This window comes from Acipenser ruthenus, chromosome 9 (genome assembly GCF_902713425.1).
Source record: "Acipenser ruthenus chromosome 9, fAciRut3.2 maternal haplotype, whole genome shotgun sequence".
In the NCBI taxonomy this organism is placed as follows: Eukaryota; Metazoa; Chordata; class Actinopteri; order Acipenseriformes; family Acipenseridae; genus Acipenser; species Acipenser ruthenus.
The window spans coordinates 21,573,690-21,596,392 of NC_081197.1; the positions used below are offsets into that span (position 1 = coordinate 21,573,690).

Consider the following 22,703-nt stretch of genomic DNA (forward strand, 5'->3'; position numbering starts at 1 on the left):
ACCATCTTCCCTGTCCCTGCTGAAGAAAAGCAGGCCCAAACCATGATGCTGCCACCACCATGTTTGACAGTGGGGATGGTGTGTTCAGGGTGATGAGCTGTGTTGCTTTTACGCCAAACATAACGTTTTGCATTGTTGCCAAAAAGTTCGATTTTGGTTTCATCTGACCAGAGCACCTTCTTCCACATGTTTGGTGTGTCTCCCAGGTGGCTTGTGGCAAACTGTAAACGACACTTTTTATGGATATCTTTAAGAAATGGCTTTCTTCTTGCCACTCTTCCATAAAGGCCAGATTTGTGCAGTATACGACTGATTGTTGTCCTATGGACAGAGTCTCCCACCTCAGCTGTAGATCTCTGCAGTTCATCCAGAGTGATCATGGGCCTCTTGGCTGCATCTCTGATCAGTCTTCTCCTTGTATGAGCTGAAAGTTTAGAGGGAAGGCCAGGTCTTGGTAGATTTGCAGTGGTCTGATACTCCTTCCATTTCAATATTATCGCTTGCACAGTGCTCCTTGGGATGTTTAAAGCTTAGGAAATCTTTTTGTATCCAAATCCGGCTTTAAACTTCTCCACAACAGTATCTCGGACCTGCCTGGTGTGTTCCTTGTTCTTCATGATGCTCTCTGCGCTTTAAACGGACCTCTGAGACTATCACAGTGCAGGTGCATTTATACGGAGACTTGATTACACACAGGTGGATTCTATTTATCATCATTAGTCATTTAGGTCAACATTGGATCATTCAGAGATCCTCACTGAACTTCTGGAGAGAGTTTGCTGCACTGAAAGTAAAGGGGCTGAATAATTTTGCACGCCCAATTTTTCAGTTTTTTATTTGTTAAAAAAGTTTGAAATATCCAATAAATTTCGTTCCACTTCATGATTGTGTCCCACTTGTTGTTGATTCTTCACAAAAAATTACAGTTTCATATCTTTATGTTTGAAGCCTGAAATGTGGCAAAAGGTCGCAAAGTTCAAGGGGGCCGAATACTTTCGCAAGGCACTGTATATATATATATATATATATATATATATATAAAGCAGCAAAGAGGAGCAGCAACTGGCTATGGTTGAGACAGAAAGATTCTGGTTGGGGATCTCATGCACAATAGAAAGAAACGCCGATGTACGGGTAAGTAAGCTGGGCTGACTTTAGTGGGGGACAGAGGGGGGTGATGCTGGGACGCCAGAATCACCGTCGAGCCCACTTGAGGTGTCGTGGGCTAGTCGACAAAATACCGAGGATGGAAGGTGCCCACTTGAAGACCCGAGCGATATACCCTACTTAGCTCAATCCAGACGGTTGTCATGCTGATGCGCTGGGGAAACCGCACTGTGGTTGATCCCCGGAGCCAGCATCACAGCCGTTGTGTGCGCTGATGCTCTAGGGAGGCAATAAGCTGATCCCTGGAGCCAGCATTACATTTCAGCCATCAACACCAGGCAGAAGGATATCTACATCATCATATGGAAGGAAATGCAAATAGATGGAGACACAGATGGATCACATTAGTTTACTGTAAAGCTGAGTCTTATTTGGTGCTTATCTTGGCGAGAGCCGAGTTCAAATCAGCATGAAGTTTTAACATCTACTCTCATGTAATGGAAATCATTATTTGGAACATACTGAGTTTTGGACATCACTGCTTGTATGCAGACAGTTTAATAAAATAAACTGCCTGTCCTTCCATTAAAAGTTAATTCTTCTATTTATGCAACTACCCTTTTTTACAATAGCAACGCCATGGGAACAGATATTTACGAGGGTTCTGATCACACGCTTATTTTTCTCCATGCGGTGCATAGGCTGCGGTATAGTACTCATGTCTTTACTGTAGTTTAAAATAAAGCATTAATTTTACGTAAAAATAAATCCTGTGTCAAAATGTTTAATAGTCAAAAGTTCCACTTTTCTACAGTAATTTTACAGTGAGCTTGCGTTTTTATTTTATAAACAATATTTGTGTTATGTTAGAAAACCAGTCATGCTTTGCCAGTGTACAACTTTTATTACCAAAACGAAACCATGAAAGTTAGAATCATATTGTTTAAAATCAGTACTTGACTTCCAAAGTACACAGTGCTCAGTCACAGTTCAGTGTCGCTTCCTGCTCAATGCAGAGCTGCTTCCTGCTTCACTGGGTCACGCACGATAATTATGATTATCGATAACTTTTCACGTGATAAATTTATGATTACTGATAGTATCGATTATTGTTCCAACCCTAATTGACAACATTTTTTAGAAAACGCTGAGTTTGCCGTCCTTGCTTGCAAAAAAAAGACCATCCAGAGTTCCTCGTTGGAAACCATTTGCAGTAATGTAGCTTGCCTGTACTGTACTTGTTTGCACTTTATTACATTCATAGGTTTAATACATTTTTTTCAGTGTCTTAATAAAAGATTTTTAACGGCATGCACGCTTGTTTGTTTTGATTACTGTGACCATATGAAATAGTAAAAGCAGTCTTTTACTGGTTTAAAAACTTGTTCCATTGCAATTGCAAATATGGGTAGGAGTCTGAGGTCTTTGTGCAGATTTCACATGGGTCATTCTAATGTTTTGTCCAACCCTTGAAAACCTTTAAGAGCAAGTAGTTTCATATGTTAATTTCCATTACTATTTGATGGTGTGTTAAACATGTGTGATTATTGGTTCTGGATAATAATGATTTAACACCAAATTACAATTTCCTCATCTTTCTTTAACCAATATTGGAGCAACAGAACCACTCAAAGGCTGAATACACCGTAAGCTAGGGGGATGTAAAAAAGCATTTAACATGGCATTCAAATAAAGAAGCATGGCTCTGGAATATTTATATAAAAAAAATTGCTGCAAAAACTTGTGGGCTCAAGTGCATTTTTATTGAACGAAAAAAGTTAAACTGCTAGTTTCTCAAGCTTGCTTTTAAAGATGCAATTTGTTTCTACAAATACAAAATAGCACAGTTTTAAATGATTACATTTAAATACATGAGAAGACAGACTTTATATATTCGGACAAAACAAAAGGGTTATGAAGTTCATTCTTGGTCTTCATCCCAGTCTTTCTTCGCTTGTGGTGCTTTGGGTCCTCCTGCTGGTTTTGCCATAATTATCTGTAAAAAAAAAAAAAAAAAAGACAAAATCATACAATAGTTCATATCTGGGACAATACACCTCCATGCGAACACATTGTGCACACACATTTTATTGATTTATGTAAACAATAAACTACTTTAGTCAACTTAATAAAATTTATAAACATGTTCTGCTTCCATTTTTCCCATGCATTTAACTGTCAATGAAAACAAGGGCACATGTTTTTAGAAATTCATTACAAAAATACAATTTAAACTAAATTGCAAAAAAAGGACTGATATGTGGCAGCAGCTACCGTTTTGCAGAAAAAAGTTGTGACGTTAAGTATACACAAAACATGCTGTCATAAACCAGTGGCTATGGATTAGCTGTAATAATTATTTGATTTCTATCAAAACACACACACACACATCCAGACCATTTTCAGAAATGACTGTAAACTTGTTTTACTCTCCGTCTCAATGTTAGTATCTATATGCAAACTGTGGTAAACAACCAAAGCTGGTGCTGGTTATTTTCATGCGGTTTTATTACTCCTGTTCATTATGGCACCTTAATAAATTAATAATGGCTGTCAAATTTATCAGGTTCATCCTCCCAACTGTCTTTATCCCAGTGTCCTTGTTGTTTAGGGGCTTTGGGTCCACCTGCTGGCTTAGCCATAATAATCTGACAGGGAAAGTTTAAAATCATGAACAAGCAGTAAAAGACAATGCCTTCACCAGTAGTGTATATTTACTAGTACATTTAATTCACATTATAAAATGTTGTAGAGCTACATTTAGCAAGGGTACATTTTTATACTTCATGCTGCAAAAAAAAAAAAAAAAAAATTAAATATGCATCTCTTATTCCTTACCTGATCAACTCGAAGTACCGTGACAGCAGAATTTGTGGCCAGTTTGATTCCCCAGTGTTTCACAAGGTATGGGTCTAAGATACCAGCTTCCAGCATGTCTTTCACAGCTGCACCTTCACCCTGTAACCAAAGCAGAAATTATTATAAAGCTTCAACACATTAGGAACTACTAGACCACAAAATAAGTTTACTTTAACCAGATACTGACAATTCAACCACTTCATTTGAAGTCTAAGTTAAAAGTAAAATTAAACATTGGTTTGTTTTTTAACTCTCTGCGGTCCTATGTCGGACCTGGTCCAACATTGCAATTATTCCCATCGGGACGCAAAAAACGTGTTTCTAGTCATTTTTTCTGCGGAAAAAGCCGAGAAAACCATTCAATGGCCGAGTGGGAGCGACAGGAGCCAAGACAAGCCGAAAAAAAAAAGAAAAAAAAATAGTTTCTCACGATTAGTCATACTTGCCCCTGGCATCAGATAACGGCGGCTATAAGGAAACAAGCTGGCTGTTACTGCATCAGCGCTCAGAGAATATCAGGGACATTTGCAGAGCTTTTTTCAGATGTTATAGTAATAAAATAATGACTTGGATTGCATTATTGAGGCATTTGGTGATAAAACGAGTGATCAGGAGATGATTGATCAGTATGTACGACTGTTATTATTATTTATTTATTAGCATATGTGAAAGCTATAGCGAACGAAAGGGTGGGGCGGGGCTGGAGATGCCTAGCGAGTGCTTTGTTGATATGCAGGGCCTTTTAAACCCGTTTGACTGTGGAAAAAACAGCACGTATAAAATTAACTGCGCGTGTGAAAATAAATTGGACCTGACGCGCCTGACACGCACTTAATAAATGGACTGCAAAGGGTTAAACAAATATATTTGTGTACATCTCTTTCCTCATTCTCACTAGTGTGGCAGTTAGTCAGGATTTACTTAGTTTTCAGAGGGCACATGCAGTTAACTTGTTAAAATTGTGAAAGTGTGTTGTGCTTATGCCTACCTCAATATCAAATCCAATATTTTTGTTCCCTTCTTGATGGACAGCATACAGTTTGGAGATAAGTTCATTGCCCTTGACACCAGAGTTCTCTGCAAGAGCACGTGGAATGGCTTCAAAAGCCTCTGCAAACTTCTTGATAGCATATTGTTCAAGACCTGGGCAAGACTAAAGCAAGACAGAGCAAAATGATACATTTCAATGCTGCAAACTGAAGGTAGTATTTCTAGATTTCAAGGTTTGTATGGCTTACCTCTCCATAAGAAGTAATGTGCTTAGCCAGTTCAATCTCAGTTGCACCAGCTCCAGGAAGAAGACGCTTGTCCTAGTTTAAAAAAAAGTTATTCAAATAAAGCATTACATTACTTTAAGCTTAACTATATATATATATATATATATATATATATATATATATATATTGTAATATAGCGGGTTGTGAGAGACGGCAGGGAGGGGGTTAAAACCTCCCTGCAAAAGAAAAAACATGTGGGAATGCACCTTTTTGTTTGATTTGTATTGCTTTATTGTTTCAATTGATTTGCTTATTGTTTAGTTTAATTGTTTTATTATTAATTATTATCCGCACCTGGGCGTTATTAAAAATTAGGCCCAGGTGCGGGGTTTAAAAGGAGAGCAGGCAGTCTGCTCGGGGCTGCTAAGGAGAAGGAGGCAGAAGGGAGTGCTCTGCTTCCTGGCAGTCCCGAGGAAAAAGGTATAGTGCAAACCTGTGTGGTTAAGTTTTGGGACAGGGAAATGGCGTAGCCGTCCTGTGGTAGTTAGGTTCCTGCGTGTGTAGTTAGTGCTCAGAAAGAGCTAGGTGTTTATTTTGTGTTTTGTTTTATTGTGTGTTATTAAAAAAATTGCGCGTCAGCGCTGAAAATCCAATTTCTGTGTGCTGGGTCAAGTTCTTAAAGGGGCAACGAACGCAAGTGAGTGCAATCGTTTCACAATATATATATATATACACACACATACATACATACATACATACATACATACATACATACATATATTTTAAACTTGAGGTATTGGACAGCTATTTTCCGCTTTACAAATTGTCACTCTACTGAATGGTACCACATTTGTAGGGACCTACCTAAATCGCGATTTCGCGGAAATCGTGAAATTGAGGGGTCACCGCGAAATTCACCTCTTAGGGGCCAATGCAAGTACGGAGAGGAGAAAAAAAAGAAAACTTGTTTAAATGAACTACTGCACAACGCAAGTGACGCAAACTACGTGTCTTCCTTCTGCAGATAGCCCTTTTTTATTCCTTTGCAGTCCCGTGAGCATTGCACTTAAGCAAAAAACAAACAAACCAAAAATGTCCACAAGTAACATTTACAAAATAAATTCTCCAAAGCAGTTAACGTTCTTGTTTACTATTCAAATGACAAAGTTTTAATCAGCCTATTTGAGTCTTTACTGCTTTTATGTGACCTGTTACGGACAAAGTTGGTGCTGCATTGTTTTGATTTAAGTTGCTAAAAATCTAGTTTTCAGCATTGGAGGTAAAATAGTAGAAATGGACGACAAAAAAAGCAAAGTATATTTCGGCTGATGATCGTTTTAAGATATTTCCTGAAGAAACTACATGCAGACTGAGGTCATTGTTTTCCATCTTAATGTGTATTTGGAGAAAATACGATCGATCGCTATTTAGCTTCAGAATCACACATTAAACAAAAGGCTACTACAGAGGCTGCTGAACAGAACTAAAATAAACAGCTTTCAGAAACCAAACTGGAAAGTCAGCCCAGACAAGTATTCCTGTCTGCAAGTTAAATCAGTACTAAACGATCCAGCACAGCCACCTCGCTTCAACCTGCTGCTTACAGTTGGAATTTTAGACCCGAATAGCCACGTCTTCTTTGTTTTGACTCAGTACTAATAAAATAAATTATTGGAAGGGACAAATAACATGACAACGAACGTGCTGCATACATTGACTTTATTAAAGTATGCCAAATGCCCTTGTGTAAATGAGTTTTTGGGCTGTTTCTAATCAATTTCCACATCTGTATAACTTGGCAAAGCTTTGCCTTAACCTCCAACCAATTCAGTGGATGCAAACGTGCAGTCTCAGTGTATGGGCAAGTCAACTGCAGGGGGATGCTGCATACTCGTCTTTAACAAATGACAGCACTCGGTTTTAGAAATGAAGCAAGTACCACTATTTTTATGCTTTATAGTGTTCTGAAATACTGTCTACTCAGGTTTATTTAATGTTTAAACATGTCTGCGAAATCCTAATTTTATTCCGCAACATACCCGTGAAAATTACGTAAATTTACCGCGATTTAAGTAGACCCCTACACATTTGCAATAAAAGGCAGGATAAACTGATTTTGAAATGCCTCGCTTAAACAGTTTCCAACTTGCTGGAAATGTTGTATAGTGATTTTTATATAGATTGTATACATTATATATATTTTGTTTAGACTTTGTTATGTGGAATGTAATAAACGAGAACCAAATCGGTGAGTTTTTCCCCTTCACTTTACAACACCATTTCCATGTTTGTTTTATTTGAAGTGTTTAAAGTTAAATTTCAGTTTTCATTTGCTTGTTCAGCTACAAAAAGGCACAAGTAAACCTCATGTTATTACTTTATGAAAACATGTCTATGGCCACTGTTTACTGCAAAGAAACGACAATGGCAAGGAATGAAAATAAATAAAACGTGGTGTCAACTTTATGTACTATTTCTTTTCGGGAATAAACAAAACAACATTTAACTTGAACTGCTATTTGGCATCCTTTGTTTTGTAGTTAATTCAGTGGGGTAAAGTAAGGCCTACACAACTTATTCTTTACTCCTGGGATATTTTTCTATTTTAACATGTTACATATTGCTATGCCCCCCTGCTCCTGCTGCTATGCTTGTGTCTGCCTGCGTTCTGAGCAATATAAAGGCTTTTATTACTTTTTGAAAACGAACGAATATTTAAATGATGAGTGAATATCCGAACATGAAAATCCTGTGTTTGTCCCAGCACTAATTAATAACCAACAAAGATAAACTTTTTATTAAAGCCAACATAAAAATGACACAAAAGGACTTTTCCTTCATTTTTATTATGCAAGTGAGAAATGTATCTTGTCATCTTAAGTCAAAATACAACCCTTTCAGGATTGGGTCGACCTCATCGGCTAGGGGTTAATGGACATTTTTAAAAACCCTACCCAGAAGCTATTTTGATAGTTTTATTTAAAAGCATAGGCTTGCAATGTATTTATTACCGCATTAATGTTTTATTTTATTTCCAAAGTAGCCTAGTTTGACACATTTCGGGCTACCCCGAGAATAATTCAAAGTAGTCTCACTTTGACACGACGGGCCGATTGGATCCTTCTAGTATCAGATCTTCTTCAGATCGGCTTTGGGTAAAGTGAATGTTCTGCAGTTCTGCATCGCGATGGGGCCATTCGCAAGACAATCCCAAGCCAAGTAGAAAAGATTTGGGGTTTCTAAAAATGTCAATTAACCCCAAGCCGATGGGGTCAACCCAATCCCGACTGTGTTGTTTTTCGGACTGGTGCAATAACATATTTGTGTTTGTCTCAAGAAACAATTCACAGAATAATCTAGATTTACTCTATCAAACACCGAAAACAAATTCAACCAGCTACTAGTGCGGTCACTAAAATGCAGCCGTGCCCAACATCAGATTGGAAACCTGCTCAATCGAAATCACGAATGCGTACAGGTGAATGAAACTATAGTCAGACTAAACTTTGAGCTGCTAAACAAAAATGAAATATTTATGCACAGTGGTTTAGACATAATACCATTAAATTAAAAATTCAATTCAAGATCGTTATTTTCTTTAACTTATTTTGGCAGTCGTCCTGTGTACCTCGTATGACCCTTAGAAGTACCCCCGGTTGAAAACCCCTGGTAGAGGACAAGGAAATCCTTGCATATCCTTACCCTTACAAGAACTTTGAATGTGTTTACTCCATCATCAACTGCCCTTTCAATGTCATCCATTAAGTTATTTGTAGACCCACGGATTACAAGTGTGGAAATTGCACCTTCCTCTTTTTCTGAGAAGAAAAAAAACACTTACACTTAGGTTGCTGTATATATTGCATTTATAAATACATTCCCTTTACCACCAAATCCCTACAAAATCCTACAACTTCTAATCATACATGAATTAAAATTAAATTACAAGTGTTAATAATGAAGTTCCTCTTAGCCAACCAATGCATAGGATTCCCCTTTAATTACATATCCCCCATGTCATCACATGAATGGAAAATAATTAACTGACAAATTCTAAGAAAGGACCAACCCATATATATATTTTTTTATTATTATTTTAAAAGAGTCAACCATAATAAAACATGCATTTCCTGCAAAATTTTTATGCAAGACATTCTTCTTGCTCTGCTTTATAGTGCTCCTGCTGACCCAGAGAACAGGTCAAACGTATCTATCTTCTGAAAGGCATTTATAGTTTATACACAGAAGTTTACCTTCTCAAATGGTTGTTAACCAGTCTATTCTAGTAACTACTTGGATATTGAAAAATAACTTACCATGCTTGAAGACCACCACTTGCGTGTCACCAACTTCTGTCAGGTAAACACTATCACAATGTCCCATCTCTTCTGGAGTAGGTGGTGTCTAAATAAACAGAATGACGTTAAGGTACAATCATGCACTGTTAAATGTCTCAGTGTTAGTACTTTATTTGTTAAGTTTACACACACATACAAAAGCACCACCCCAAAACTACAGGATATACAAAAAAATTCTTGAATTTGAACAAATACTACAACTTACCAGTCTGGGAAGAGCCACGGCACCCACTGTTTTGCATAACCTTCTTAAATCCCATTTGGAGTTCATCCTGTAGCAAAGACAACCAAATGCTAAATCAGGTTTACAAGGTAGATACTGCATGATTCATTAACTTCTATTACAACAGTTAGGATGGCCTGATAGCCCCTTGTTAGGTTCTCATTAGCAGTGACAACTGTGATATTAGATACTTCAATACTTAAATAAAGTAGGTTTTTTAAACCGTTATTTTTTACCTGACTACCATAAGTTGGTACTTATTGGCATAGTGAAGAGCCATATCAGCCACTTTGCCCCCTGTTACCACTACAGTTGCACCAGCATCTGCAATGGCTTTTACTTGAGATTCCATCATATTTTCCTCTCCCCTGCTGAAGCTCATCAGTTCCTCTGCATTCTTTATCAATACTGTCCCCTATGAGATACAAAAAATAATCGTTTTTAGTTAAAAACATCACTAATAAAATGTCCTTCTAAAAAATCTACTTGCCCTAATTACAAAACTATTTGTCCAATGGGCAATGTATAACAGCACATCTTGTTGTCTCGGGCATCAGGCGATATGAATTCCACACCCCTACAGTATACACAATGCTTCTTTTTATTGCCCATTAAATTGAAAATGCCAGTAAAAACAGAATTGACACCCAGAAAAGAATGTGCAGAATCCTTATAGTGGTATATCATCATTTTTGTTTTCAGAACAGTGGTAGTGTAACATCTTTAGCTGCATCTTTACCTTGGTCTCTGTTACCATGCAGTCAAATGGACAGGAAAACACAGCGATTTTTGCATCTTTGATAGAGGTGACATCTCCTTCAGTTTCTCTTTTAAAGACCATTCCATGCAACACTGAAGAAGCAGTCAGTCCAGAACCCTTCCAGGAAACACAATACAAGTTATTATACATAACTTTATATAAAAAACAAAAATTACTTTTTGTGATTCAAAAATACATACCACGATCTTACACACTCGGACTCCATCCACATTGAAATTACCAGATTCAGGGAAAATAGACACTAAAAGGAAAAACACACAGGTTAACAAAAAACACATTTAAGTCTAGGTAGCACATGCAGGCATTCTTGCATTAACTATTGAGCAAATGTTAACACCATCCACCATCACGTTGATGTAAATACCAAAATTACCCATTTTAAATAAAATACATCACTCTTTATTCCTGCTGAAAATGCAAATGACTGTTTAATACGTGTAAAGGTGGTGGATCGCTTTTAACAAGAACCACAAAAAGAAATACATCAGTGAGTGAAAATACACTTAACGTTACACTTTGCTTATGCTTAAAACAAACAAACAAACAAACAGCAAGCTTACCACAGGCCTGTGCAATGAGCTTGGACAGAAAATCTTCATTGCCATATTGTTTGCTCATTACTGCAGTGCGGATCAGAGAAGACGCCTCTTCAACATCAGAGAGGTTCTTTGCAGAAGAACACACACAGTCCGGGAGAATCTCCAGAGCTTTTTTGCAAGCCATTTCATAGCCTTCAATCACCTAGAAGAAATGCAACATGCAGTGTTATAAGTGTGACATACCGAAGGATACCTCCAGATACCCCTGCATTCTGATTCTGACTCAATAACCTGGGCTAAAGAATGTCCTAGTCAAGTTTAATTAATGTAAAATGTATGTGTGACATACATACAAAGACTGTCGGACACACAGACCACCTCCATAAAACAAGGAATACAATGCTATAAAAAACTAAAGACCAGACTGCTACAATATACTTTGGTTCCTCACCTCTGAGACGGAAAGCCCCATTCTAAGAAGCTCTTCTGCAAGTTCAAGAAGGGCTCCTGCAAACACCAGAACAAAGTTTGTTCCATCCCCAACCTCTTGTTCTTGCATGTGTGATGCCATAACGATCATTCTAGCTGCAGGGTGCTGAACCTGGAACACAAAAATATTTATCACTCAGCAACGATGATGAAGAGGATGTGGAGCCAAGAACAGTACAAACTGTACAAACAAAACAGCATGCAGCTACTTTACAGCTAAGCCAGCTACAAACGGGAAGCTGTTTGTGACGAAATACTATCATAACACAGCACTGGGTACAAGGCAATAAAGCAGGTGTCTGCAGCAGCCAGAGTAGCTGTGTACACGCATTTCAGACTATCCCTCCAACACAAGGGAAGCAGAGACCACAAAAAAGGTGCAGGGTCTGCTACGAAAATGTAAACAAAAAAAAGAACACAAGAAAAATGTGCAGTGGTTGTGAAGGCAACCCTGGGTTCTGTTGTATTGAACATTTCAATAAATGGCACAATGCAAGGTCGGTAATGTATTGTGTGGGAGGCGTTTTCTACTAAAATGAGTGCATGTGGCTAAAACGGTGAGCAGTCAGCGATTTCTATTGGACAACACTGTACTACAGTCGCAGACAAACAGTATCGGCGCTCTACACTTAATATAAGATCATTCAAGAAAACAAGTTCAATACAAGCATTTAGTGAACATTAGCCACTAATTCATTTGGCAAAGATTAAAATACACAATTACTGATAGTTTAACTGGAAAATAGACTTGAAAATTATGGCGAAATGTAAAAAAATGCCCGTGACCATAAGGATTTCGTTGTGGAAGACATCAAAGGAAAGAAAGTATAACTGAAATGTGCAAGTACTGTCAAGTTAATAGTATCACAGAAAAAATAAAAACGCTTACGAATTTTGGAATGTAATCGAAAACAATAATTTCAAACAGTACAGAAAAAGCTAAAAATAAGCGCCAAAAAATTAAATTAATAAAAAATGAAAAACAGACATCCTAATTATAAAGCAGCCATTATTTCCATCATCAATTGAAGATTGTTTTGGCAATACAGCAGATGATGGTCAAGACAAAGCACTTGTAGCAAATTACAAAAAGGGAAATGGTTACAGAACAGCATCAAAAGAAACGTGGAATACGAAAATCCCCAATCAGATCAGTAATCAGGAAGTACCACAGAACCAATTCCAATGAAACACTGAAAAGAAGTTGACGTCCATAGAAAATTACGGGTACAGCAGGTTAGAGAAACGTCTGAGCAGGAAAAAAAACAAAAAAATGACCAACAGCCAAGGATTTAGAAGCATCAGGCATAATAGGGCATGAAAGAACTGTACAAAGTCACCTGTACACAGAAGAGCTGCATGCATGTAGACCTTGCTGCAAAAAATTCATAAAACAAACCATCTAAAATTTGCCAAGAAATATGAACAGGAATCTGAAGCATTCAACAAAATGTATCTTCCAACATGACAACGACCCAAAGCATACAGCGAAGTCAACTCTGGAATTCTTGGAAGAAAACCCAGGTAAAAGTTCTGGAATGGCTTTCACCATCACCAACTCACAATCCAATAGAAGTGCTTTACACTGATCTGAAAAAGCTGTAGACAAGCTTTATGTAGCCAATCTGTCTGAGCTGACGGAAATATACAAGACAGAATTGGACCAGATTTCACCAACAAGATGCAACATACTGGTTAAGAATTATTTTAAACGTCAAAGACGTAATACAAGCAAAAGGAAGAAACACGAAATACTAAAGCAGGGGTGCCAATACCTGTCATGAACGAATACTTTAAATGTTTATTTTTTCTTGATAAAGATCACCTGTTAAATTCCAAGAAAGTGTATTTTGCTTTTTGTTTTATTAACACTAGAACTGCCACGGTAGTCATTTTGACGGTTTTCACTTTTAAAATTCAAAATACTCTGTGTGTGTTAAAGATATACTTGCCTTGGCATCAGAAATTTGGAACGACTTCACTCAAAACAGCATTGCCTGTTTCAAGCTAAACATAAAACACTACATGGACAAGCAGCTGTTTCCGACAAAAGCACGGTGTCGCTGGACAAACAAACCTGTCAAATTTGGGATCAAGTTTTGGCTGGCAGCGGACCCTACCCCTACCTGTGCAAAGATGAAACTCACCCCCCTGGTCAGAGACTGGTGTGTTGTCAAGTTGAAGAAAAAAAGAAAACAGCCAGGTTGCAACAGTAAACAAAGAAGAGCGTTTCCACCATCTGTGCAAAACGTAGTACTCAGTGAAAGCAATCACTGGTGTCCAGTTGCTGTATTTTACATTGTACTGGACATGGCAGCTATCAATTCCTTAGTTTTGTACAATGAATGCACCTGGGAAAATATCAGTAGGGGAGATCTCTTATGATGCTAGCCACGGAGCTCTGGCAGAAACATTTCGATCAGAAAACTGCAAAGCGGCAGGGAAATACAGCTCAACCTGGATACAGTGCGCATCAAGTGATACATGCAACAGAAAACATTGCCAGGTAACTAAATGCAGTAAAAATAAAACTTCTGATATCTGTGCCCAGTGTGAAAGAGCAGTATGTGGTAAATGCACACGACAAGTTGATAAGCGTTACATCTGTGTGGATTGTGCGAATATGGGGGCTACTTTGAAGTATGTTTCCCTGAATGAGCATTCCCGTTGCACAATGGGAACTGAGTTATTTTCTTTATGTTATTTTTTATAAATAATTATTTCGATTTTACAATTGTGTATGTAGGCCTACATATAACCAGTTTACAGCTGGTTACACACTATTTTGTTTTGAAATGTTTATTTTATTATAGGTTTTTCATTTTTTGAAGTCGTGCTATGCAGTAGAGTGATGTGAAAAAAGCCTTTTGTTATTTTTGTAAATAATGACTTCATTTTCACAATTTTATATGTATATATAGCAGTTTACACCTGTTTACACAATCTTCTTTTGAAATGTTTATTTTATTATAGCTTTTCATTTTTTTTCCTCATGCATTATATGCGCTAATTTTGAAAATAAAACCTTTTATATTTATCATTTAAATACGATGTTTCTGCTATGCAAATGTTAGATATGATGTTCATAAATAAAACTTGAGTTGTATCTGATAGTTTGTGTTTCATTTTTATATCAAAGCTGTTTAAAATGTTCCCGTCAAAATGACTACTGCTGGCGGTTCTAGGTAGTAACATAAACCCAGCGGTTCTAGTGTTAAAGTGGTAAAATGTTTACTAAATGCTTGTCCTTAATCTGTTACCTTGAACTAAGGTATAATAAACATAGGGTGCCAATACTTTTGTCTGCAACTGTAGATCAGTCATGTGTAGTGTATGCATCTTAGACATCAGTCATTTGAAGATATACAGTACGTTAATGTAGTTAAAATTATTTTTACATAACAGCCATTTTATGACAGTATTATTTTATGTATAAAACATTGATTGTGATTTATTTTTGGTTTAAGATTTTTTTAAAACACTTCACAGGAAATCCGCAGTGCTACACCAATGTAATGGTTATCTCGGTGTTAGACTGTGAAACTTAAAACATCTCACCTCCAATTCTCGTAGAATAGTGGCTGCATCATTTGTGACAAAGAGTTTTTCCAAGTGGTTGATGACCATTTTATTCATGCCTGAAAAAATAAATAAGATCATAAATCACTTTAGCACAGACAATTGAGTCCTTTAGACCATAAAAATCAGATCACATTTTGAGTGACCACTTTGGTTAACATGTATGACTACAAGCTAAGAGAACACCCCTCAGGAAGCTAGCAAAGTGTTCTCTTAGCCAAAGTATTCTTTAAGACAGAGTTGACCACAGACAATATGAAATCAATCAATAAATTACTTCATGGCATCAGTGCATCAACATAAGAAATGAACAGAATACATAACTTTCCCTTCACAGACATCGCTTATTTGTGCTGTTGTATCACCAAGGCTGTATTTTTTCATGGTGAGCATGGATTTCATGATTTCCATGAATTAGAACCAGTGCCATGTAATAATAATATCCAATTCTCAGTGAAAATCTCAATTTCAGAAAGAATACTATTTTTAGCATTTAAAAATGCATTGATTAAATGTTCGCTTCACCAGCGGACAACTTGTTATATGAAATCCAGTTGAATTTGCTTACCCTAAATTATGAAAATACATGGCATAGAGGGTTTTAAAAAAGCTTTAATTATAGGACACAGACAAGCGCTATATTTAACTCTTGTTAACAGGGTGAGACTAGTAAAAATACCCTGAATACTTATTTTTTGCCAAATTACGCTTGCATTTTTTTCATTATGAAAGTGTTTTTAAATTGGATATTTTTATACCATTTTATTTTTACAAACGTGACCTATTTTATTTTTGTAACAATTATTGTGTGAATCATCCAGAAAACATTGTTTTTTGTTTGTCTGAATTAACTTTTTATCAACATAATAGACATGAAATTGCCTTGATGCCCTTGGATTGGATTTGTATTTTGCCTTTCTGCCCTAGAACTACCTTGGTGCCCCTGAATTTTCATGCCCAATGAAGGCAACATTGCCTTGCCCTTCATGACCTTAACTTCATGCCCTGATAAACTAACAGAAAAACTAACGTTAATATTACTGTCAAACTAAATTAACACAGCACCCCTACACACGTTAGAAAATGCAACAGCAGCTCTAGGATTAATTATGAACACATGTACAGGAGCAGTATTCAAGACACACAATTACTTAACAGAATGGTGTATCAACTCACCAGAACGGGAAACTAATTATTGCTTGCAGACTTGTCCGATTCTATTTTTTTTTCCAAGAGCTCGAACAATTTCCAACTTTTCGTAGCAAGAGAAGCAGCGGCACGTTTCACCGTTTGTTTACATGTTATTTTACAGCGACGTGCAGTCGTGGATATCAGAATACACAACGAGCCAATGATAAATTGAAAGACTGAATTAACCAATCAGTGTTCCTCAAGACTCTCGCAATGACAAGTCAGTTTTGAAAAAATTGAATAAACCATTTTAATTTAAGTCTGATGATGTTGAGTTGTCAGGTTCTAAAACAGCACTTTATCAGTTGTGAACGAATAGCTATCAGTGCCAGAAGGTGTTCTTTACAGCAAGGTTCCTGTTCCTTTAGGTGGAGCATTTACAATGGGGAAAATCAATTTCGCCACAAGGTTGTTCTCTTAGCCGAAGTGTTCTCTTAGGAGTTCCTATACGCGGAGACTACTGTACAAGGAATTTTGCCATTGTTATAAATCCCTCTGTAGGAGTATTATTTCTACTACACTGAAAAGGATACTGGTTTTAGGCAAATGTTTACAGTTAAAATTAAGTAATTATCTGGAGTCATTGATCTGGATTCATTAATTTGCAATATAACAATATTTTACTTTATGGAGTTGGTTAGCAAAAAAAATGTCCTTTTAGCTTTTTAAATGATCACTGATCTAAAAAACACATACCATTTGGTCCATAGGCTGTGCGTGTGGTCTGGGCCAGTTCTTTACAGGCTTGGATATTTCTGAAGACTGCCTCTTCAAGTCCAGAGTAATGCTAGAACAAAAGTGAGAAACAGAATTAAGAAACATGACAGTCACTAAAATTGAATATCATATTTGTATTAATCCAGATACACATTTCCTTCCTGTATATGAGCACTAGGGTAAAATGTTTTGTCAGATGGATGTCATTAAGCAAAGCAATTTAAATCACATCAGCAACATCTTCTCATTCTAAATATTCTAAGTACATATGACTCTACCATTAGCCATACAGTATTTTTTAAATTTACTTGTAGCCAAGAACAAAAATGTTAAATCCATTCTTAGCATGCTCTAACTGACGTTATGTGAATTAATCTTGATCTTTAGATACAGTTTACCCCTTTACCATCACAAGTGCAACGGCTACTGCATTAGACCAGGTCACCGGCAGCCACAACCTTTAAGCATAAATCCTACCTAGATCTGTAGATTTATTTGTGTTTATTTTTGTATGTCAGACACTGTCATAATGGTTTTGTGCTGCCAACTAAGCACATTTTCGACAAATGAGAAAAATAAAAAGGTGCTGCAACCCTTATGCTTTAGGCATCTATAGTCAAAAAATATAAAAAAAAAGTATTTAAAGCATTTTAAATACTTGCTGGAATCTGCAACAATTATAGATTTTAATGAATCAGTGAAGAATAGCTCACAGTGTGATACTACTTTGTAATTTAATTAACATTTTAATTTAATAATTGGTGCATCCGTATCCTCACAAGTCGCTGCCGGGTTGACTACCGCCGTTCAAACTGACTGCAAGAAGCCCCGCCCTGTGGCTGTAAACACTAGAGTACCCAGGGCTCTAAAAAAAAAAAAAAACCATACCAATGGGATGAATCATAGAATTTTATAATAAAAGGTGACATTTACACAGTAATATTTTGTTCATTTTGGTGTTTTCACAAGGTTAAAAAAAACACACAATAAATACTGTTACGTCTTAAATTTCATAATCACAATCAGTTGTACTTTTTACTAGAGATGTCTTGCGTATATTCCCGATTGCCTATATATATATATATATATATATATATATATATATATATATATATATATATATTGTTTTGTTTTAACACAGGGTCTAACATAACATCCCCATATATGGAGAGCAACGGTTAAAGTGAATCAACAATGGATAGCACATGGGCACATCGCAATTAAGGGCGAAGTGAAAATATACACATATACGACCTTGGCTTTACTGGATACGAAACTGTGATTCCAGTTGAAGATAACAAGCGTACTAAACTAAACAGTGAGTTACGGAGTAAATGACCACGACTGAATTAATTCTGATTTGTGGCCTGTATCAGCCGGCTTTATTCTAGAAGCTTCCCGCATGACACAGCGTCTTGGTAATAATGGGTCTGTTTCTTTCCAGCTAAATTCGAATCTTCGCAGGTGTCGAGTACCAGTTTATCATTGTGCAAAACAAAACATAATTCTGGATCTTACCTTAGCGCCATCCTTTAACATTTGGGCAAACCCCGGTGCCTTAGGTACGTGAAGAGCCATGTCTGCGCTGTTTCTGCAACCCGGCGTGGAGAGGAAAGGGAATCAGCAGTCAATCGAGTGCAGAGCAAAGAAAAGACAGGCTGAATTAATCAACCACTGAATCATTGCTCTACAGCAGGAGAGATTGTCGATCACCGGCCCAAAATTCAGACTATTGCTGTTTTCAACTTTTCAGTAGCACGCTACATAAATTATTACATATACAAATGCTTATTATGATATATTTTGTATTTTTTATATAGAGGTGCAGCAGTAGGTTGTTTTTTTTAAGAAGGTAGTTAATTGATAGACAGGGGAAGCAGCATGTAACCCATGCATTTCACTACAGTATAAATGAAAAGCAGCAAGTAACCCATGCATTTCACTACAGTATTAATGAAAAGCAGCAAGAAGCCCATGTATTTCATTACAGTATTAACAAATAAGACATTGTGGCCCAGATATTCGAAGCGATGGGCAATCTCCTCGCAAAATTTGTGCTTAGCAAAAATTTGTGCCTTTGCACAAAATTTTATATTTTCCAACACGGCGCAAAACAGCGAAGTTGGAAAATAGCAGTTCCCTTTCAATTCAAAGATGACCACCAACAACATTATGGGATATGCCTGCCCATTGGGTAGGTCTCTATACCAGAGCTGCCGATAGGCCCCTTCCTGGGATGACGCACTCGGTCCCGCCCACCGAGGGATTAAAACCGTCATCCTGAGGGAGCCATTTTTCTTTTTCCTACTCAAGATGGTAAAGTAAGACCTCTGTGTTGAGCTGAGCGTGTTGAATTGAGTCAATTGTACTTCCCTTGCATTCATGCTGAAAGCTGGCTTGCCGCTTTCCCGGAATCAAATTGACACCGAAAAAGACAAGCCTTTCTGTCTTTCAGCGGCCTCCTTGCTTGTGTGGTAGGTTGCTCTTTGTTATCTCTCTGTCGTGTGTGAGCGACTGCCTGTGCAGTCACCCTCGTGAGTGGTTGTCTATTTCCTTCTTGAGAGTGCAGTTCCTCCACGGAGCTAGGCCTTGCCGCATCCCCTCTGTCGAGTGACTCCGCCCGCCATGCTCTCCTCCACGGCGCTAGGCCTTTCCGCATCCCCACTGTCGAGTAGTCACCGGTTGCGTAGGCCAGCCCACCTCAGTGAGTCGGGCCTTGTAGACAAAGTGTGCTCTCCCCTATCTATTCTACTACGGTTTTCTATATCCGCTCTGACTTGCCTACCGTGGCTTTGGCTCTTGTGTCCCCCTGGTGCATGCTATGCGCTGACCAGGTGTGTGACCGTGCAGTTAGGGTAGGCACAATTGCATAGCTGCCCCCTGGTGCTTCGGTACCACAGCGCACGCATAGCCCTTGGTACTTTGGTATCTTGGTGCGCAAGGTGCTCATTGCAGATGGCACACGGTGCCCAGCGCTACAGCGTCAGTGCGCAGACACGGTGCTGCACGGTACGCATGCGGTGCACACGGTGCTTGGTGCCCACTACTACAGCGCTAGTGCACAAACGCACAATACTCGGTATGCATGGTGCACACAGTGCTTGTTGCCCACGGCTACAGTGCTAGTGCAAGAGCGCATGGTGCTTGGTATGCTCGGTTTGCACGGTGCACACGGTGATCAGCCGATTGAGACAGCGTCAGTGCACGAACGCATGGTGCTGCACGGTACACGGTGCACACAGTGCCCACAGTACTCGGTGTGCAAGGTGCTCAGTACGCATAGTGTTAGGTGTCCTCCGTTACAACCAGTGCAAGCGGTGTTCGGTGCACAGCCGATGCAGAACACCAAACGCATGTTCTACCCCTGCACGGCCTGCAATGCAAAGATCCCGCAGGAGAATAAGCATACCCTGTGTGCTCGGTGCACCCCCCAGTGCTGTTAACAGTAGTCTAGTTAACTTAATTCACTTTACAAATTAAAGCACAGGTCATTCAATTTCAAAGTGTGGTGTCCTCTTTATTTTCTGTACCCCCAGTGTGTCTACATTACATTCCACCCCACTTTCATTGATGCACAATCTGTAGTTTTGTCAGGAGTGGGTCTTAAGTGTGCCCAGCACCTGAAAATGAAGGTAAAGTGGCTGTTTTAACTAGACACCTGACATAAAAAGTAGTGTTGCTATTACAGTGACTTACTTAAGTAGCTTTTATCATAACAACGGTGACAAAATAATGATGTGCAGATTTTGCAACTGTTGGCAGGAATGCGAGTCGAAAGATTCCGTCATTAAGCTGTTTATTCCTTTGGGGGAAAGTATGGCTGTTTGCTTGTATTTGTATGCTAATTCTTTATTTTATTTCAAGTGTTGCAAACTTTGCACTGGAGCAAATGCTGTTTTGGTTTTGAATGAATGAATCTGGTCTTCTAGTGTAAACAAAGGAGACTCGCACAGCAGCAACAACCTTTCTTATTACTATCAGCTATGTTGATTCACCAAACTGTTAAATTCTCCGCACTGCTGAGCACCATGTGATGTCTCTTCCGACTCAGCGAGCACTGATGAATTTAACAACGCACCCTACCTGTCTGGAAACGTATGGTATCCCGGGAAATGTAATTCAGGGTTCTATGATAACTTATATACTTGTATACCTAGGTTGTTTTTTTTTAATGGGAAGATTGCTGTATGTGCAATTATTATGACAGCCCCACAATAGTAGGGCTGTGTGTGTGTGTGTATATATTTTACAGGGCTCTGTTTATTTTCCATTTTCTTCAACAGCTTTCCAAGAACAGTAAGTAGGGAGCGGTTTATACACAGATTGTCTCTAAAAGTATTATTTAAGTGCACATAAGAGGGTGACAATACCCTTCCAAAGATCTCTCACATTTATAAATGAAATGACCCAGGAAGTGGATGTGCAAACATAACCAAAGAATAAGGTTTATAAACTGAGAGCTTCCTTTAACTTTTAGTACCAGATATGTTTTAAAATGAAAATGAGTGATATAACATTAGTTTTCTCAAAACTGCACATTTAAGACCTTTTGATTATTTTAAATGGTCAATTCACTTATTTAGAACCTGACTGAAACAAAGATACACTGGCATGGCCATGTCGTACAAGTAGAATACCTCAGGTATATGTTAACAGTTTCCTGTGCAAGGGTAAGAATCTTTTTTTGAGAATAAGCATAACCTTGATGAGGCAGCATGCCCCCTTTGGCTACTGCACAAACAAAACATTTTGAAGACAGCTGAAGAAGATTGTTAAAATGGCCTTGCATGATTTCCATTACACGAGAGTAGATGTTAAAACTTCATGCTGATTTGAACTCGGCTCTCGCCAAGATAAGCACACACCATAGGAGGCTGTGTGGTCCAGTGGTTAAAGAAAAGGGCTTGTAACCAGGAGGTCACCAGTTCAAATCCCACCTCAGCCACTGACTCATTGTGACCCTGAGCAAGTCACTTAACCTCCTTGTGCTCCATCTTTCGGGTGAGATGTAGTTGTAAGTGACTCTGCAGCTGATGCATAGTTCACACACCCTAGTCTCTGTAAGTCGCCTTGGATAAAGGCATCTGCTAAATAAACAAATAATAATAATAACTAAGACGTAGCTTTACAGTAAACGAATGTGATCCATTTGTGTCTCCATCCATTTGTGTTTCCTTCCATATGATGTAGTTATCCTTCTGCCTGGTGTTGATGGCTGAAGTGTAATGATGGCTCCAAGGATCAGCTTATTTGCCTCCCTAGCGCATCAGCACTCACAATGGCTGCGATGCTGGCTCCGGGGATCAACCACAGTGCGGTCCCCCCAGCGCATCAGCATGACAACCATCTGGATTAAGCTAAGTAGGGTACGTCTCTGGGGTCTTCAAGTGGGCACCTTCCATCCTCGGTGTTTCGTCGACTAGCCCACAACACCTCAAGAGGGCTCGACGGTGATTCTGGCATCCCAGCATCACCCCTCCATCCCCCACTCAACTCAGCCCAGCTTACTTACCCGTACATCACCGTTGCTTTCTTTCTATTGTGCTTGAGATCCCCAGCCAGAATCTTTCCGTCTCAACCACAGCCAGTTGCTGCTCCTCTGCTGCTTCAGATAAGTTCTTCACTGTGCGACGCAACTCCTGG

General features: G+C 38.4%; 1 protein-coding gene across 2 annotated transcripts; it reads right to left on the minus strand.

The window, feature by feature from the left end:
* Positions 1 to 2,848: 2,848 nt before the first annotated feature.
* On the minus strand, positions 2,849 to 18,718 carry LOC117405869 (T-complex protein 1 subunit theta-like). Of its 2 annotated transcripts, XM_034009323.3 has the most exons (16): positions 18,579 to 18,718; positions 17,040 to 17,130; positions 15,132 to 15,211; positions 11,536 to 11,685; positions 11,106 to 11,286; positions 10,725 to 10,786; positions 10,504 to 10,641; positions 10,001 to 10,179; positions 9,747 to 9,813; positions 9,500 to 9,587; positions 8,886 to 9,001; positions 5,205 to 5,276; positions 4,955 to 5,119; positions 3,946 to 4,065; positions 3,639 to 3,755; positions 2,849 to 3,103 (listed from the first exon to the last, which is right to left on the minus strand). In XM_034009323.3, the coding sequence occupies exons 1-15, from the start codon at positions 18,636 to 18,638 to the stop codon at positions 3,648 to 3,650; spliced, it is 1,677 nt and encodes a 558-aa protein (XP_033865214.1). In that variant the 5' UTR covers positions 18,639 to 18,718; the 3' UTR covers positions 2,849 to 3,103; positions 3,639 to 3,647. The 2 variants fall into 2 exon arrangements, with proteins under 2 accessions (XP_033865214.1, XP_033865217.1); XM_034009326.3 differs by lacking the exon at positions 3,639 to 3,755.
* Positions 18,719 to 22,703: the final 3,985 nt, after the last annotated feature.